Below are 20,541 nucleotides of genomic sequence, written 5' to 3' on the forward strand. Positions count from 1 at the left end.
CAAGTGGCTTAATTTAGTACCTTGGTAGGTCCCATGAGACTAATCCTGTAGTGTGGAAGTAATTTATCTTTCACCCCATGAAGACAGATAATCATTGCACGTGTATTCAGGAAGCACCTGGGTGTTTTCAACACACTTTGAGGTACGTGGGCCCTTAAGAAAGCTTTTTAAATGTAAATATGTTAGAAGGTATCAGTAACATACACAGCCATACCTGGTTGTCTTCACCTGGTGAGCGTGGTATTTTCTCTTCAGCAGGTGACAGAGCAGATGCTTAGGTAAATAAGTTTGTTAACTAAAATACATTAAATGTCTGTCTCTTTATGTACATAGAATAAACTGAATAGTGATACTTCCTAGCTTCCAACAGTTGACAGGTTGTTTTCTAAGTCAGAGGTCAAATCTTATGCGTAGTAAAGTCTTTATTGTGTTTTGTTTTCAGTGAACATGGGCTCTTGTAGCATTCATAACCTGTGGCACTGATATTTGTATTTCAAACCAGTGTTTACTTTTCCAGTGTTTCAATCCTGCTGCTTGCAGGATCACATCTTCCTGGTTTGTTGCCTCCTTTTTCTGCCATTGTAAGTCCCATTAATAACTAATTTGTATTTGCTTTCTCTGTGCTTTCAAAGACCACAGAGGGGAAGACTAGAATTGTGCATAACACAAAAGACACAGTAATACCTCATTGAATGATGGCCGTTATCCAATAAGTATGAGTAGATCTACCACAGTTGCTGGGGGGCGAAGACATTATGGTTTTGGTTATCCCAAATAGATATGGAATCATCATGTTTTTAGAGAGTTACATCAGTATGCCAGAAACGTTTCACTGTCACAGTGTATTGAACCTATTGGGATGACCTTCATTAGAACGATCATTAGTCAGAATCATTGCGATGTGGAAAGACGCAATACATTTTCCCTGTGACATGTGGTGTGGCAGTTCCTGTTCCAAATGAGTTACTGTGCGCTAATGTGTCTGGTTAAAACCATAAGTAATTTTGATCCAAGGTTATGATAGACTCTATTCTTGACTGACATGTAGCAAAAATATTTGTGCCTACATCTGATGAGGTTGAAAGGTATGTTTGTGACAGATTACAGGAACTAATGAGATTCATTTGGTACTGTCTACCACAAGGCCACAATTTCAAACATTTGTTAATGGAAAAATAATTTCTTGACATTTTATAAGTAAGGATAGAAGTTGCTATTTGTAGTTACCAACTATCAAAGCTGTGGTTACCAGTCTGTTTCACAGGGCACTGCTTACTGCTTATGGAAATTGATGGAATCTATTAAGACAGATAATTTCCCAATTCTTTTTAATAATCTCCTTTTCCCCTGTGAAGTTATGCTCTGGGCCTGATGCTTATGAAAGCATCCCTTTGAGTTCAATGTATAGCAATAACTACCAATAAATTCTTTAAATTAGCTGGAGAATATAATTCTTTTACTAAACATTAAATCAAATTTCTTAAGTATGAGGTCAATAGAAATGTAAAACCGTGTATGTCACTATGTAGGTCACAGTGTATAACCAGGATGTACCACATTAAACTTTAGAAGCTATGATATGTCTTAAAGCTGCTAAACAAATTGAGGGTTTGGGAATTTAGATATGTGCAAGTGAAGCAATTTTTCAAGCATGTTTGTTTAAAATCTTGATGGTGGAGAAGTACTTCAAAAAGGGAGAGAGTACCGAAATGTGCATTTGGAGATGTGTATTTTACTTAGTGTTTAAATATTTAGTCAGGAGCTTTAGATATCAAATATCACAGTGAAAGAGGAAAAGAAATCAATTTAACACCAATATCTACTTGACTATATAAAGGAATTTTTGGGTCTTGGGATGTTTTTTTTAAGCTTCATTATTTCAAAATTCTTCTGGAAATTTGATTGACGTAAGTGCCTTTAATGGAAAAGATGTGCCATTTACAAGCCTAATCAAGAAGAACAAGAGCTGAAGTATTTATTTAAAAGACTAATTTACTAGACTTTTCATACTAATAACAGAAAATGAGTTTATCAGAATCTCAATAAAGTATTGTGTTGACATTTTGTTTAACTTTGAGGTTTGGAGTTTTTTTGTCTGAGTCTTGGTACTTCTGCTCTTGAAAGTTGCCTGGATAACAGGCATGTCAGTGCCTGGAAAATAATTCTAGCTATTTTATCTCACAGTTCTGTGGCAGTGATGGCTTGGTATCAGAGGAAAAATAACTGGGAAATTAGAGATATTATTATAGGCAGCATTTTATTATTATAGGCAAATGTCTTCTCTGACACACGTAACTTAATGTATTGCATCTAAAATGCATTGACTGGTCTCTTCAGTCGTTAGCCAAGCTCTAATACGTAGGCAGAAAGCATGTGTAATGTCTTGGTGCTGAGCATAACCTGCCAAGGATAAGCATCTCTTTGGAACAAAACCTAGCGTGTCCATGTTGAGTATCACAAATGTTGAAGCAGTGGCAAAGGCAGAAATGGGGTGGACAACCTTGCGACTTCCTTCCATATAAATATTCATGGAGGGAATGTCAGAGAAGAGTTCATGGAAAAGGCAACTAGCTTTTATTCCAGCTTCTTACAGCACATCGTACAACACAGCTAAGTAGGCCCGTTGAGGATATTTCCAGTTTAATCACTGTGTGCTTGCTGCTGTTTGATTTCTGATGTTCGGAAGGAGTACTTGCATATATTTCTGTGACATTTGTATGCCATGAATTGTTAATGTTTTCTTACTGTCTTTCAGCAAAAGCAACATCTTTTGCATTGGTCTTTAGCAGCGTAAATAGAAGGGGGCAAAATCACTTGCCTGGTTTGTTTGTTGGTTTTTTTGGTTGCATTCTATTTACTTATTTTTTCAAGTAGACTATTTGTGACTCAGACATCTACTTGATTTCAGGCTGTTGGTGGAAAACTGAAAGAACTGCAATCTGGAGTGCTTAATTAAGTACACTTTAACCATACAACTTCACTGCACAAGTTCCTGATGCAGCTTTTAAAACTGCACTTGAAAATTAGATGAGTTACAACTATTTTAGGGCAATTTTGAAAGAACAAGAAATATTTCATGTAGTCATTAAATGTGGTGGTCAACTGTAATAACCATCAATTGTATTATGAGAAAAAGATAATAGGATTATAGATCCCCTGCTATTTTTGGACAAAATTAATTTGTAAAACTAAGTTATGGCTTTTTATTTCTTCCACAGAGCATCATCTGTTGGGTTGATGTCACTTCCTTCAGCTTGATTACATTAATTAGGCAAAAAGCATGCAAGAGGTTCCATGGTTTTTCCCTTGTCAGTGCTGTTTTTTTTATCTTGAGAACTCAAACTAGATCCACTTTCAGCCCAATCACTTGCTTTGGAACAGAAGTCTCTCTTTTCTTTTTCAACGTGGTACCAGGTATTTAGCTCTTCTGCCTGCAGAAAGGACAGAATGACAGCAGGAGTGCTTAATTAGTTTTACTGCAGGAATTGATAGCTGAGTGATTTTAGGTGAACAGAAAAGTGGCTCAGGTGGCATTGGGAATAAATATGAGATCCCACAGCTTAACTTTTTTCCTCCTTTACTAGCCATAGATCTTGTTTCAGGTAAAGAGAATAATGAAGCAATTCATTTCCTTTGTATATTTACTTTTGTTTCCAAATATTTGTAGATGCAATTGGTAAGCCACTAGCTAGATGGAACTAAGATGAAATTACTCATTCTTTTCCTAGCACAATATGAGGTGTGTGTTCTTTGTGAGTGCAGACTTGATAGAAATTGGAGATTAAGGCTCAAGTTCGGGTATGCTGAAGTTCACCTCAGTCTCTGCTTTCTCCACGTTGTGATTCTATGTACTCTGTTTTATCTCCTTTAATTTTTATCTTCATCATATTCATGACTGGCAGCTTCTACTACTAATTCTTTATTAAAATTATTCACTGCTTATTTTATAAAGAAAGGAATTTAATATGAAGTGGACATTTCGGCTCAGAGTAAAATACTTTAACAGCTCCAATGAAATCAAACTGTATGTATCTCTGAAAATGTGTCATGATAAGTTCTAATGCCATTCAGTAGCTAAATTAATGACCAGGTACAGATTGGTAATTTTCAATGCTTCCTTTTTTTGCTACAAGAGTACTGATGGTAGAAATCTTTTCTTAATTATGTCTCTGAAGTGTTTCAACATGTTTGTGCATGTTCTTTGCCATGATTACCATTAGTCTTGTTTAATGTATCTTAAACTTATGTAACATTTTGTTCAGTGTTGTCAGTTTTAATTTAGACCCCAAATGGCTTTCAAGCAGAGCACTTTCTATGGGATTAAATTAGTTCCCAGCTGAAGGTATCACTGAAGGTATACACTTGAGCTGCAGATGCATTGCATAATTGAAGATGAACAGAAAACAATCCCTTGCAACATGTTGCATCAGCTTTTTTCCTCCAACGCTGATAAACAAATACGTTGTTACTAACCAAAGAGAACTCTAAACTAAGTTTAAAAAAGAAAAAGGAAAAAAGTAGGTTACATGTTGCTACTGTTTAGATCTGTTTTTTCTGGTTTTCGAAGAGGCATCTGCTTGTGCTAAAACTACTTTTCCCCCTTCTGCTTTGGAATATTGGCTCTCTTTCCCTTTCCCTTTCGTGTCTGCTAGAGGTAAATGGTAAAGAAAAGTAAATCCAGCCAAAACAACATTCTATCTACCTGTTTAACCTGTGTGAGGTAATTAATGCATTAGTTTATTCTGTCACTTCAGTGACAGCTGGTTGTTTGGGGTTTTAAGTGCTTGCTTCTTTCTGCTTCCCAGCTGAATGGGGAAATAGTTTTAAACAATCAAGAGTATATTTTTCTCCATTTCTCCAAAACATAAGTCCCACACACACGAGTCTGCCTATTTGTGTGTATATGTTTGTGTGTATATATATGTATTCCAGATAAGTCCACATTTCAATCTACATGCAGTTCTGTGAAAAGGGATTAGCTTTCAAGAAGAAAACCAGGGATGTAGGGTAGAGGATTTTAAAATGCTTTGCATCAGCACAACAGACGTGCATTAGCATTGCATGTCACAGACAGCGATTGAGGTGATCTGAAATACAGGAGGACAACCTGACAGGACATTTTGAGTCTGAACTTTGCTGGTACACATGCTTCTTTCATGTGATGAGAAAATACTTGGGCTTCTCTTACTCAGAATTTGTGAAGGCAGTATTCATCACTTTGGCAAAGAGTGACTTGCTGCTGTACCTGGACAGGCTTAACCGCTTGTGGGTTCTGCCATTGTTCCAGGGCTGTTAATGCAGTGGAAGGCTGACACAAAGTTGATTAGTGAGTGTGTTCTGGGAAGTGAAACAGGTGATACATGAATTTAGAAGGCTGAATTTGAATCAGGACACATCTAAGAAGGGAAAAAGCTCATTGTGTTCTGAAAGAAAAGGCAAATAATAATAATTACAGCACTAAACTCCAGGTAATACAGATGCTTTAGCTTCCAGGTTGATAATTTCTCTGTGTGTGGGTCTTGCTTTTTTGAGCTACCCAATGTTGACTGCTGTGAAATCAATCGTTTTTTCATCTCTCTCTCTGTGGTTCTGTGACATCAAACAAAAAAGCATGTGTCAGTTTTAAATAGGCACTTGTGAAGGGAGAACCTGAAAAGGGCTGAGATGTTGGTCAGCAATAGTATGTTAGTACTAAGATGTATCAAGTGGGTTTTTTGTTTTTTAAAACTCTATAAGCCATGGTCCTGTCGCAGTTGAGTCACTGCTGAAATGGACTCTTGTGATCAGATGGAGAAGAAGAGGGAAGAGCATCACTTTTGATAGCTCTGTGATGTGTAATGTTATCTCCAGCATGGGTCAAACTGTGTTGGAGAAATGCTAGTAAATGTAATGTCTTTCTGTCTCCGAGTCTTAGTTTGGGAAGATGTTAACGGTGTTATGCTGGGACTTTGCAGTCATGTAAGCATCTGGTTTTAGTATATCACCATGGTTTTTGTGAATTGGCTAACTTAAAGTCTTTGAAGTCTCGTGCTTGAAAAGATGAAAACCTTTGGAAAAAAACATCTTCTCTGGTCTTTCCCAAATGGAAAAGTTTTAATCTTAACTGAAGCATTAAATATTTATGAAATGTATGATTTATATGTGATGGTGTTGCAGCCCTTCAGGCTTAAGCAGGTAAGAGTAGCCATGGTTTGTTACAAAACCTTTGACTGTTTGGTCTTTTGTGTTCCAAATGTGGTTACTAGTTTCACAACCAATAGAAGAGTGCGGTTGGGAAGCTGGTGAGGAGGGACAATAATGAAAACCGGTTGTTTGCCCTGTGCAGGCAGAGTTACCATCCTGAATCCTGACTGGGCCCATCCTGTGTTTGTCTCTTTGTATAAAATATTTTGCTTAAAAACTGAGCCCCTCCCCATTCAGTTTAAAAACAACCAAACTTCTTTTCGTCTCTTGATGCTGTAGTAGCTGAGTAGCTTAATACATCTTTTGAGTTAGGCTTGTTTGTCTTTAAAGACCCAATCACATACAGAAATCTGGAGGGTGTAATTGTTGAACAGAAGATATTTGGAATGGGTCACTCATCTTGAATCATTTGTCTTACCAGTCACAAACCTAGGCTGTTCACTAGCTTCTGTTCATATAACAGAACTCATAATGTTTATTGCCTTCTCATGGGACAAGTAATTTTTGACTCTGGGGTGTTTTCTCATTTGTTTCGTTGAGCACCTGGTTTTATTTCCTTGTTTAATAGAGAACAATTAGTGATAAGGGTGTGATTACCTCATGGAGTGTCACTTCAGGATTTTATACAGTAGTTCATGGTGGTTAAAAGGTCAGCACTGGTGGGAATATAGAGTATTACCTGGTTATTAACAAGTTGATGTGTAGCTCTCCTTTTACAAGGAAGCTGGTCATTTGTAGCTACGCTCGGAGAATAATGGCAGGCTAAGGGGAGAACAAATGTTGCATTGTTGTTGAACCCTCACTTCTGCTCAGCTTTTTCAGTGTAAGGCTTTTTAGAGGTAGCTGGGGATGAAGGAATGATCTTGTCCTATCTTAATTAATGCTGGCATAAAAATGCCCAGGGTAAACTAATTATTCAAGCGGTATAAGCCCAGTAGAATTATTTTATGCCACTTGTTTTCCTAGTGGTAATGTGTAAAGGAGAAAAATAACTGCTTTCTTTGTTCTGGTTGTTTTTTTTTTTTTTTTTTTTTTTTTTAATAGAGAAATTGTAACTGCGGTTTTGGTGTTATTCTTCACACTAAATATTAATACCTCTTCTTAGGAGATACTTGTAATGAAACCCATCCTGATGAAACCAGTACAGCGAAAAACAATCTCAGAAAAGAAAGGCATATTTAAAACTTGCTCTTAACTTGACTTTGAAGTTTTTCAGTTACTTTTGAATGACTTGAAATATTAAGTTTCACATTAAGCATAAGGATTCTATTCCTTCAGTGCCAAATACGTGGTGATATTTAAAAGGAAATAAATCCTTCTTAATGCGTTTACTTAATTAATACTTAAGAAAATTCAGTGAGAATTAAATATGTTAAATTATGCAAAAAATCAGCATATATTTTAAATCTCTCAATACCACATTATATTTAATTTTAAGTGCTGAATGTAAAGGCTAGCAATCCCTGCTAATTAAAAATAATTTAAATTATATGATATTTTCTCATTTGGTTTTCCTTTTTACCAGTGACAACATAAATAAATAGTAAAAGCCTACCTTTTTGTAGTGTGATAAATCTCAAATAGTTTATCTTATTGGTTGTGGATGAAGAACTACAAATGGTATTAGAGTCATTTGTGTTTCAACAGAGGGCACTCACGTGCTTTGAGGTAACACCAAGTCGCTGTCGTTTTCACAGTGCTTAGAATAAACTGGAGCTGCAGAAAACAAATTCAGTGGGTTAAAATGTATGAATGTAATTTGGTAGCACTTGGGGAAAATTGGTCATTGTCATATTAACATTTTCATTTCATGTTCCTACTAATTTTGTCTCTGTGCTTTGTTTCTGTGGATATTTTACAGTACGTTGAGGCAGTGCATTCATTTTGTCTTGAACTGATGCTAATAGATGCATTATTATGGCTTCCTAGCTGAGTTGCTATTAGTCTGTTAAGATTGAACAGTTGTAATAATGGATCAGAATTTAATAAATACATTTATTTTTTTTTTTTTTCCAGCTAAAAAGCCAGTAGAAGAATCAGAAGAAAAGAAAACAGTTCAGTCAAAGAAAAAGATTAAAGAATTAAGGATTTTGGATTCAAAGAGCGCACAAAATTTATGTAAGTGATGTGAAATGCATTAGGTGACTATCTGGCATGTACACAGACAACTTTTAAGCGGTCTTTTTTGTTTACATGTACAGTATGCTTTTTCTGTACGCTGGCTCATGAACATGAGGCTTAGGCTCGCGTTTCACATACGTGGGATTTCAGTTCACTATATAACAATTCACTATATAACTTTCAATTCACTCTATAACTATATGATGGTGTATGTACATCTACATCAGTTGTCTGTGTTACTTTAATGTTAATGAACTATATGCTTTTGTCACAAAATGTTGATTCTTTCATTAATTGCTTTAGACTGGAAGTATAACTAAAGGATTATCATTGGTTCAGGGAAGGCATGGTGTTTGTAGGGTTTGTGGGTTGGGGTTGAGAGGCCATTCCAAAGGGTTCTTTCTGGTTAAAGTAATGGAGATATGGAGCTTTATGAGGGTTGTATTTTTAAAGAGAAAAATATTCCAAAAGAGGTTAAGTTGGGTGCAAATACTGCTACTAGAAACTGTACGGAAAACAGCCCTACCTCTTTGTTTTAATGTTCTGATTCTCTCTTTACTTATGGAGGGAAATCAATCATCAGGAGTAGTACATTCATTTATTTGAATTAAAAATACCATAAAATGTCACTAGTCCAACTATGCCCGTGGCAAATGAAGTGTGTAAAAACCAAATCTGTGCATTGTTTATTACCACATCCATGAGCACGTTTTCTTAAGCAGAAAATTAACAATGACACAAGTGATATGAAACTTCAAGTTTTGAAAATGTGGATGCAGGGAAATCAGCCACAGTAGATGGGTTGAATATATTCAGCATTTTTCTGAAATGGTATGTCTATACATCTGCGTTAGGAATACTTTGTAGTTTATTTGATGTTGAGATGTTATAATATCCTGCGATGAAATTTCTTTGAGAACTCCATCTTTGAAGTGTATATACATTGCCTCTTGTATAAATTTAGTTATCCAAAAAAGTGGCAGTTAGGATAATTTCTTTATTCCTTTGCCCTGCTCTTCATTATCCTTAGTGATTCTCTCTGTAGAATGTCATATAAATATCACTCAGCCAATTGTAAATGCAGTACAGCTATTCACACAGGGTTATGAAACAAAGTAGTATTTTATAAGGTCTTCCAAGTGGCTGAATAAGTCTGTTTAAGTAGTGATGCAGATGTTGCCATTCATGAAAATAGGACTTTATTGCTAGAGATAAGTAACACTCCAGGGAGCAAGGGAGGCTGATTGAACAGTTAAGTGTTATAGTTTCATTTCTTAGAAATGAAATTCATTGCAAGTCGAACTACAATGAATACTCTCATCTAGCACTTGTTTTATACAGAAAACTTATCAATAGTGAATCCCTTTATTTGGATCAAGGTAGGATTTTTTGGTTTCTCTAAATTAAGTTTTCCTTCTTATATAAATTTTTATGACCTTTTTGATCCTAATGATTTATTATTGACTTTCAGCAATATTTTTGGGTTCTTTCCGTTTGCCTTATGAAGAAATAAAAAATATTATCTTAGAGGTTGATGAAGAGAAACTGAGTGAATCCTTGATTCAGGTATGTGAAAATGCCTCTGGTTTTGTTCATAGCTCGTTTTCCATGTAAAATGTTGTAGAAGTATAAGAATTCGAGAGGAAGGTTGGTGTAGGTTGTGCTGGATATCAGCCACAAGTGCAGCAGTTGTGTTTACTGTGTTGTTTATTTCACTTCTACTTTTGAATATGATCATATGTAGCAGTAACTATATTTAAAAGACACTGTTAACAAAAGTACTTTTGAATCTCTCAGTTTGTGGAGCTTATATCTGTTAATTGTAGTTTATCAGTGTCAAAGACAAGCATTTTCCAGGTGTAGGCTGGTGGATGATGGAGTTTCAGCAGGCTTCTTGTGGGAACAACTCTGCTTGTCACTAGTGACAGATGAAACTATCTGAATGTTTTAGGATACTGCTACAGCCCAAAAAACCCATCTGTAAATCAGACCTGCTCTCAAGCTGGTTTGGTCTTATTTTGAACCCAAAATTTCTCAGCTGGAAAGAAGAAAGTATGGAATACAGCTTCTTTACATCCCTCTCTGACTTCCTCACAGTAGGAGGAGAGCAATTGCATACACTGCCTGTCATGATCTCTGGGGAGTGACAGAGTGCAAGATAAACATGTAAACCTGCAAATGCTATGCAGATGTAGCACACCAATGGTACTGGTGTTAAATTGGTTTATTTTAATATCACGCAGATTCAGGTTCTAGCTAACATACTGGCCCTTAATTTATGCTGTCCTCCTTCTTTGTCACCTGCACCCCTGTCGCATTCCATTCAAGGCTTTCTAAATTCATTTCTTCTTCCTTTTTTGGACCTGGAAGCTGGTTATTCCAGGGACACGGGGCTAAACTGAGTTGCCACAGTTAGGAAGTGTATAATTTCTTCAAATTTTAACATGAATGTTTAATCAAATCACTGTGTTGATAAACATACTGTGTAAATGGAATTCTGTTTATGAAATTAAATTTGCCTGTCCTTTGCCTGCACTTCTTCTTGTGTCACTAAGGCCCTCCTACAAGTTTGGAGTTTGGTTTTCTTGAGGCTGTAAAAGAAAAGCTGCTGTTGTCTCAGATCTCCAACTACTGCACTCAACAGGACAACATACTGTTATGTTTTGTTACTGTGCCATATTCTAAGATTTATAGTACCTAAACTAATGTGTTTGGAAATCTGTATTATGTATCCAAAATTCTCATTAATATTTCATTTGGGAAATCCTTGATATATTTTTGTTTGTTTGTTTGTTTTAATTGCTATGCTTTAATGCTTTTGGAGGTTCCCATTTGATGGGAAATGGTTTCCAGTTGACTTTCTTTGATGTGTTTCACTATGGTGTCCTGCTTCAGGCCATGTCAGCATGAAATTGATTTGCATTTCTAATATTTATCTGCATTGCTAAAAATATCATCTATTTGCACTGAGTATGTCGTCTTACGAAAAGCTTATGCACATGATATTTAGTATTTGAAAATGAAAAGTCCTAAATTCATATTTATTGATCAGGGAAATCAGAACATTTGGTTGAGAAGCCTACAGGATGAGCAAAATAAACTCAGCAGGAAGAAAAAAACTACTTTAAATACCTCAGACGCAGAGGAGTTTCATATTGGTATAGTTACTTCTGTAACAAACATAGAGACATCTTGAGACCTAGATTAATAGCAATAGGATGTAATATGTTATGCTGAAGTATGAGGTCTTGCATGTTAATTCTAAAATGCTGGAAGCTGATGTTGTAATGGTTGCTTATCAGCCTTAAATGATTGAGGAGAAGTAATAGTGAGTCTGTGCTCAATGGGACAAGTATAGCTACCACTTGTGTAGCTGCACGTGGAGCAGCTAAGCCCTTACCTCACTTGCCCTGGCCTACTTCCCAGTGTGGAGGGGGTGTAGATTGCCCTCCCTGGCCTACTTGCAAAATGAGAAACAGCAAATACCTTGCAGCTGCCCAAGCACTGTTCAGTAGTAGCTAAAACATCAGTGTGTTATCGACATTGTTTTGGTCACAAGTCAAAACAGCACCATATTGGCTGCTATGAGGAAAATCAACTTCATAGCAGCCAGAGCCAGTGCCACAAAAAAAGCAAATGTGATTGCAAGGTGTTTCAGGTCAAGTATTTCCTGTAGAGAGGATAATTATTATGCTTTTGAATAATGTACCTCGAAGACCTTATCTAAAGGACTGAGTTTATTTCTCAAAAATTAATTTAAAATGGAGAAGCTGAATTACTTTAGTTGATTGAGGGATGGAGAAACAGTCTACAGAAAGAAGCTAGAAAAGGTTGACTTGATTAGATTAGCAATATAAATAGCTGAGAGGGGACAGAGCTACATTAGAACTAGATGGAGAAAAGAGTGATGTGCCAAAGCACTGGGGAGAAAAAAGAAGTTGCCTAAGTAAAAGGGTATGTTAACAGCAGAATAGATGTACATGAATTCGTCATGAATGCAACTATCTAGGAACTCAGCTGCCTATAATCTTCAAAAACATGAGGCTTTGGAGGTTGGTCTGTTCCTGAAGGGAATGGTCTGGCAGAGTCACTCCCAATAGTGGAGAAGTTGAGCTGATAATCCAGAGAAGAGGTTCCTTCGGTGTTCCTAAAGATGTTCTTACACATTAAGATGTATTAGGGTAAATGGACTGTATCACTTATTTCATTTTCAGTCTAATCTGGTTTGTTTTTATTCTAATCTCCCAACGGAGTTATTAACTAATTTGCCAGTTTAACAGTTTTCAGTACTACTGATTGGAAAGATTTTACAAAGCAAGCCTTGCTTGCTTTCATGCTTAGCAAAACCTGTGCTTTATAGAAATGCTCATGGAAAAACTGCTTTGTTCCAAGTATCAAAGCAATGAGAACAAAATGGGCAGAGTGTAATTGAACAGATAGGAAGGTCTTTTTCAGTTATGCTTCTTAAGTCCTCATTTCTTGCTGCTTTTCAAACTGATTGTAGTACATACTGAAATTAATTGGATTAATCAGTTTGAGTACGTAGAAGGCTGCATACGGTTGTAACTCCTTCTTGAAGAAGATATCCAGGAAAAAAAGATTCTCAATTCCTAGTTTGTCTTTGAGAAAGTGAGTTGTTGTAAACATGCAGTTGTCAAACACCGTGTTTAGCAGAATTCAGGGTGTTTTGATAGTGAGTGACAGTTTCAGCCTCTTAACGTCAGCCTTAGATTTCTACTTTGTATGTTCATGTAAGCCTTTATTTACCCTATTTTGATTTAAACTCACATGGTCATGAATACACTATGAAACTGTTTCCTAAAGTACTGAGGAAGATTTGAGTATGTGATCCCTGAATGATTTAGCTTCATTTTCAGTTATTCAATACAATTAATGAAAGTAAACATATTTAAACATATGCATATATATGCACACGTGTATATATACAGAGCTGCAGTGCTAGTAGGGCCAAAGTCTCCTTAGAGGCTGAGGGTAAAACGAGTTCATCTGTTAGCTGTAGACTGTACAGGGGTATAGATGAGGAAAAAGTAATGATCAGGCATGCTACGGATTTTGGTTATGTAGCTATAAAAAAGAGAAGGCAGTTTTAGTACTAGGTAGTTGTATTTCTGCATTGAGTTTTTTCTGATAAATACTGTGAAATTTTAGGTTGCAATATTTGGTAAATAGTTTACCTAATGAAAAGAAGTATAAAAAATTCCATTGCTTAATTCATGTCTCTAATCTTCAGCATTAAACAGTCAACCGAGCAAGAATTTTTTACAGATTCTTCTTTTAGAAGTAGAAGTAAGTGAGATGTGGGTTTGGGTGAATAGGAAAGGAAACATGCTTGGGTTAAAACACAAGGCTGCAGCTTAATGCTATGACGTTAAGGTGAATCTCTGGCCTATCTCTGTCAAGTATTTTGAGCTCTACTTACTAAGACACTCAGTAGCTCCTTGGTATAAGTGTAAAGATATTTCCCCAAGAGGGTTGTGTTGTATGAGGATGCTTGTCATCTTTGGTTTCCCTTATTAAGATGAGTGAATGTTTGATTCTTTCAGCTCGGAGGATTAAGTTAGCTACCACATGCAAATTTGACAAATTAGACTGATGCCTTTCTCGAACTTGTACCTTAATGCTTGTTTTATCAAGCCTGGCAGAGTGATCAGTAATCAAATTCTTCTAACGACTAAGAATATTGCAAGAGTGATGGCAAGATTGGTATGTTGTGTAAGTAAGACACCTGTACCTCTGACAGTACAGGTTTTCTCCAGTTAAGGTTTTTATATCTGGAAAAAAACATGCTTTTATAGCAGTGGCTGCTTTTGTGATTTTAAAAGGCACATAACTTTCTTTTTATACCAGAGTCTTTTTTGTGACATAAACCTAAACAGTCATTATTGGTCCTCTGACAGTGTCAGTGTGTATGTCCCTTCTGTTTTAATCAGATCTTATGGGAACACATGGAAATGCACTACTCTGATGGGAGGGGAGAACTTATGTGCTTATAACTTAAGTTAAGGGCACATGTTCTCAAATCATATTATCATAGAATAGTTAGATTAAGATCATCTTGTTCCAACCCTCCTGCCATGGGCAGGGACACCCCACACTAAACCATGCCACACAAGGCCTCATCCAACCTGGCCTTGAACACTGCCAGGGATGGAGCATTCACAGCTTTCCTGGGCAACCCATTCCAGTGCCTCACCACCCTCACAGTAAAGAATTTCTTCCTTATATCCAATCTAAACTTCCCCTGTTTAAGTTTGAGCCCATTACCCCTTGTCCTGTCACTACAGTCCCTAATGAATAGTCCCTCCTCAGCGTCCTTATAGGCCCCCTTCAGATACTGGAAGGCTGCTCTGAGGTCTCCATGCAGCCTTCTCTTCTCCAGGCTGAATAGCCCCAACTTTCTGAGCCTCTCTTCATACGGGAGGTGCTCCAGTCCCCTGATCATCCTCGTGGCCTCCTCTGGACTTGTTCCAACAGTTCTATGACCTTTTTACGTTGAGGACACCAGAACTCCACACAATACTCCAGTGTTCTACTTTCATGAATGGTATTGCCAAAATTATCGAAAGAGTTAGATTATTTTTTTTTTATCTGTAACACATTATTTTCACTAAAATATGTGTTGTAATTAAAATCCTATTAGATTGCAGTTCCATCGACGTTTTATTGCAAGTGAACCTCTAAACCTGATAGTGGTGCTGCCATTGCCATTTACTTAGGCAGGTTTGAAGAGGGTGGCTTCCTACAGTAGGAGCTTCTTGTTGAAGAACATGGATTTCTCCCTTTTCTCTTGAATACCTTGGGACCCTTGTGTTTGTGTAGAAGAAAAACTGATTTCTTCATGAAGGCATCTTTTTTCTTAGTTACTTGGATCAGACTGTGGAACAGGGTGAATCTCAGGTTGATTTTTCCACAGATATTGATAACAGAGGTGTGCTACTTCTTTGGCCCCTCTATGCATATTAAGTGTTTATAAATTATTCAGCATACAGAAACAGGTTGCCTCATTGAATGTGGTTAGGTGATTGCCCCTCTTCCCAGATCTTCCTAATGGCATAGTGAGAAGGCGGGAGGTGCTGTGTTCACCTAGACCTGGAGGTCTCTCTGCTTCTGTTCTATAGGTAAATGTTGTTAACTCAGACCCTTTGATTTCTTCAGTGGTTGGTGCTTGCCCATTGCTCAGTGCCCTCAACAATCTAAACTTTGACTGAGTATCTCTTAAAACAAAGTATGCTCCAGCCTTAATATACATATTTAATAGATGTAGCGTATCTGTAGGCATGGATAGGATTTCAAGCAAGTTGTGCTTTTTGCTGAGTTCCAGTATATTTGCTGTGCAGATCTATCCAGCTTTGAGATGTTGCTCCTTTTTTGTGTAAGGTGCTTTAAGTGAAGCTTGGGCACAGCTATTTTGAATGTTTTGGGAGTTCTGTTTTTTTAGGTAGTTATGTCTTGCTTTACACAGACCAGCTATTTCTTGAGTAACATTTAATGAGCAAGATGCAAACATGGGAGGGTGGGGGGTGGAAGATGGAGTATAATTCTTCAGGGTCTGACAGCATCAAGGAGTTTCATCTAACTTTTAATACTGAGAAGGCATTCTTCAAATTAGACACTAACAGAGGTGCTGATGTCTGTATTAAATAATTACTGGTTTGATTTGTTGTTTACATAGTGTTAAAGCTGCTTAAATAAAATAAGCTTCCCATAATTTCCTCCCGCATTTCCATGTTGTGATATTTTAAATGTGTTAATTTAAAATCTCAGCTAGTTTAATATAACTAATTTGATATAATATCTTGTTTGTTTTAGAACCTAGTGAAGACTCTTCCTGAGCAGAAGGAACTCAATGCCTTAGCCGAATTAAAAGATGAATATAATGATCTTGCTGAACCAGAACAATTTGGAGTTGTGGTATGTATTAGTGTAATAATTATCTGGAGAGATCTATTTTGTCAGATAGATTAAAAGGAAAAAATTTAGGCTTAAGTTAGTTTGGTTGGTGTTTTGCAAGTCCTGCAGCAGGAAGAAGTCACCATCTATTTATTGACCAGTAACAATTGAAAAATCTCTATAAATACATAGTAAGTAGTTTCTTGAAGGGATTAAGGCGTGCAATAAAATAAATAATTATGATGCAATATAGTAGTAAAATATCTTTTAGGTATACATTGAAATTTACCATATGCATGCATATGGATATATTATATCTACATATGTAGGTATATACATTATCTGTACATTCTGTATTATATTTTGTATAATTACATGGATGTGTATGTATATTAAGCAATCTATTTACAAACAGTAGAGGAATGCCTTGTTCCCTCTTTGTCATGTAATATGCACTTGCTGTGTGACTAAAACACTGTGATGAAATGACAGCAGTGCTTCCAGCCCATCAACAAGATGGGGTTTTGATCCCTGGAAAGGAAGGCATGCTGGAATAATTGCCCTGTCTACTCTGCTTCCTGCCTGGTTTTGCAATAGCAGTGAGCAAAGGATGCCATGGAGTGGCTGATTTACAAAATGATTATTTGCTTCTTTCTCTCCTGCATAAATACAGCCAAACAAAGTGGGAAATTACTTAGATTTTGTTCAAGGAGAATATCTGAAGTGTGTCTAAGGTATGGGTGGAGTGGAGGCATTAGGAAGTATATGGATTCTATTCAGTTAAATATTTAAAGTAAGTAAAGAAATAAAGAAAATTATGCATAATGATGGTTATTTACAAGGCTCTACAAACATTGCTCCATTTCACTGCTTGCAGTTCCTAAAATGTTTCACCCCTGATCTTTGTAACTTGGATTCTTTCCATACTCGATCTCTTCTTCTGCTGCACATTTCTCTTTTATGAAGATCACACCTACCTTGTCTCCTCTGCTTCAGCCTTTCTCCCTATTTGGTTTTACTTTGTTCTCTGTATCATCTCTATTGGTTGTCTTAAGTGCCTGAGGACCATGCATTTATCTGACTTATGGTTACTACTGGTTTGCAACTAAATGGTCTTTGTTTTTTCACTTGATTGTATTGAAAAAGACATCAAAGTATCCTTATTTTCTGACAGTGCTAATACAGTCATGATCATTTTTTCATTGATTCATTCTTCTGAGAAATGACCAACTACAAAAAAGCTGAGAAAGAGTTTAAAAGTATTTAATGGAACATCAGGAAATAACTGCTTAATCTAACATCTTCAAATGGTGATGTTGGCCTGATGAAGGGACTGTTTCCTGGAGCTTGTTTGCTTATTTACCTTTACAATTTGGTTTAATTACAAATAGTATGTTTCCTTATGGGTAGTGATTCTGACTGCTTTTTAGAGACCTTGAACTGCATTAATACTACTGAAATGCTGGTTTTGTTTCCGATTTTGACTGAATTGGACAATTTAGTGGACAATCCACTAAAGTGGAAGAAATGCAGCTAAACTTCAGCTCTTTACTGACTGGAGTCCTTTTTCACTATGTGTTGAATGAAGCTCTGTGTTTTGTATTAATAATAATCTTAACCTTGATGTTAAGAACGCGTTTAGGAATAGAAAATGACAGAAGGGCTAAAGTAGTATTTAAAATGTGTACCCTTATTTGTATGTACATTAAGGTATGTTAATTATCGAGATCTTAATTATTAAGAGATGTTAATTGGGTAATCACTGTGCCTGTCAAATTTAATAAAGGTTGGAATAAGTTGCTTAAAATTGGTGTATAAAAACCATACTTAGTAAATGATTAACTTACTAGAAGAGAACGATTAACTTAATATTCAGCTGATACGTAAATGAAAATTAGAATTGCATTTTCATTTAGATGAAATGTTAAAATCAATTATATAATCAAATTAGTTGTTGGAGCTGTTTTTTTAAGTGTTAAACTGGGATCAGAAAAGGCATCACAACTTCCTATAAAGAAAAGTTTGTGCTGATGTTGAAGTAGAGCAAGAAAAACAGGTAAACTGAATATTTAATGTATAACATTAAATAAGCCAGGCAGAATATTCGCTGATTTTTAATATAAACTCATGTTTAAAAGTGAGTTTCTTTATGACGTGGGACCAGCTACAACCTCAGTAAGGATGCTGGTGTTCAATTTCAGTGCCAGTTGAACAATTTAAGTATTACAAAAGCATAAATCTCATCAATGCCGTAATCACTGTGGGAGTATCAGTGGTTTCCTGCCAACGCAGAGGGACAGGCTGGAAAAAACAATCTTTGGCAATTAGTGGTATTTAAACTTAGAAAACTTTACCCATTTCACCACCAGCTGTGAGTTTTGAAGTTGAGAATATTACCAGTTTTAGAAAGATTACCCCACCATTTGTGGTGCACGTTAGTTAATACCTCTCTAGTGGATTAACAAAACAAGTGACTGGAACTGACCAAAGAACTCCATTTCTGGTGTGTGCTCTGGAAAAGTGAGAGGTTGTTTTGCTGGTTTCTAGGGAATGCAAAATTTCCCCTGGCTATTAAAAACGGGTTATCACTAATTTCATTGTGAATGCAAGAGTTTCACTGACTAGTTATAGAGACTTGCAGATTCTGTGTCCCTCTTCTGCTGTGTAAGTATTAGCTATCCTGAATGTCCTTGGTGGGAGGTAGATGAAGTGGGAAGAATTGTACAAGATTGTTGCACTTGCATTGGTTTAGAGTAATTCAGTCATTTTAATTGAATTTATTTGCCACTTGTATTACCTCATTGTCACTTCTAGTGCCGCTGAAGAGTTAATCTTTCTAGAACCTTGCTAGGAAAAAAACGTCTATTTGAATATATTGTAGGTAGGGGCTAAGTAAGTTGTCTTAGTAAGGTGACAAATTTATATTATAGGAATGTCAGCTTTATTCCTTTAGGAAGCAAGGCAAATTTAGTTGTGCTTTTTGCCTCTCTCCGATAACCTTTGAACCTAGTTTCAATACAGGGCTTGAAAACTGAACAATGATAAAAAATAATAAAGAACTGAATAAAGAACTTGATTAGATAGAGAATTCAGACAAGGACCTTTATGAAAGCTCAGAAGGGAAAATAATGATGCGCAGCCCAGTGGTCACAATTAGCTGGCAAAGAAATGCCCATTTTCTTGCTTTAATTGTTCATAATGGAAGCTAATGCTTGCTGTTATTTGCACCTCTTTGAATGTGTTATTTCTTAGATGCCTTTGACACTAATTTTGTAGAGCTGTAAACAATCTGACCTTTTTCTAAGTGAATATAATCTTTGCACCTTACCTATTTTTAGAAGATTCCTGTGAGTTCAATATGTTTATCAGCCATTGAACATGTGTATTCAGAAGCATGCAGATGAAAGAGAAACCAGTGCAGGGTAGGGGAGGAGGAAATAAAATAGCATTTATGGTCATCTTCTATCAATACATAAAGAGCATAATGTATACAAAAATAACTTGAATTTTAAGGAAACAACCCACTTTAAACAGCACTTATAAAACTGTCAAGGTACTTGTAAAATATTATGCAGATCAGCAAATGAAATCAAAACTTCTTGCTGGTTTGGTAGTCAAACTACCTTGCAGAGTAGTTGTCATCAGTGTTCTGTTGCACTTCACAGTGTTAAAGGAAGAACAAATGGGCTGAAGTGTTGTAAAGGATTATTTATCAGAAATGTTGAAGTCATACTGTTCTGTTGGCTTACATGTGTTTTGTTGCATTGTTTTCAGGATCTAAAGCCTTTGGCAACTTCTGTGCCATTTTCAGTAGAAACAGTAATTGGAGATTGTTCTACAGAAATTAAAAGCAAATGATGGGATTAATTTAAATATCTATGTACCACAGCTTAGTGAAGGTAGATACTTTCAAGGGAGAGCTTTTCATTATGGTATTTCTGAAATACAGAATGATTAGAAAAATAATGTTTCAAGACTTTTGGCTTATAGAGACTCAGAGAAATTTGTGACAGTGGAGATAGATTAAAAAAAAGTTATGCTGGAACGCTTCTGTTCCTTTCCTTTTCCTCATTCCAGTCTGGTCATATGAATTGTTTGAGACCATCTAGAGTGCCTTCATATTTATAGTAATTTTAGTATGAATTCATCATTATTCAGGTCACCCAAGTCTTTCCTGTGAAAGTTTTTGCAGCTGCTTCCGCTAGCTGTCCGATAGATAACACCTGTAGAGAAATCGTGGTTCGTCAAAGAGCTGCTGTAAAGCTTTGGGCAACAGAGACATGAGCACCTAAAAATCTTGGTTTTGATAGTCAAGATCTGTGATTT

General features: G+C 36.3%; 1 protein-coding gene across 2 annotated transcripts in view; it reads left to right on the forward strand.

Moving 5' to 3' along the window:
* Nucleotides 1-20,541, forward strand: part of DIAPH2 (diaphanous related formin 2) — a 231,741-nt gene that overhangs the window by 68,447 nt on the left and 142,753 nt on the right. For both annotated transcript variants that reach the window (XM_080624841.1, XM_080624842.1), the window contains 3 exons: nt 8,200-8,301; nt 9,776-9,870; nt 16,135-16,236. In XM_080624841.1, coding sequence (XP_080480967.1) covers nt 8,200-8,301; nt 9,776-9,870; nt 16,135-16,236 — 299 coding nt within the window. The remainder of the gene's footprint in view (nt 1-8,199; nt 8,302-9,775; nt 9,871-16,134; nt 16,237-20,541) is intronic.

The sequence above is a fragment of the Psittacula echo genome (genome assembly GCF_963264785.1).
Source record: "Psittacula echo genome assembly, chromosome: 8".
NCBI classification, from domain to species: Eukaryota; Metazoa; Chordata; class Aves; order Psittaciformes; family Psittacidae; genus Psittacula; species Psittacula echo.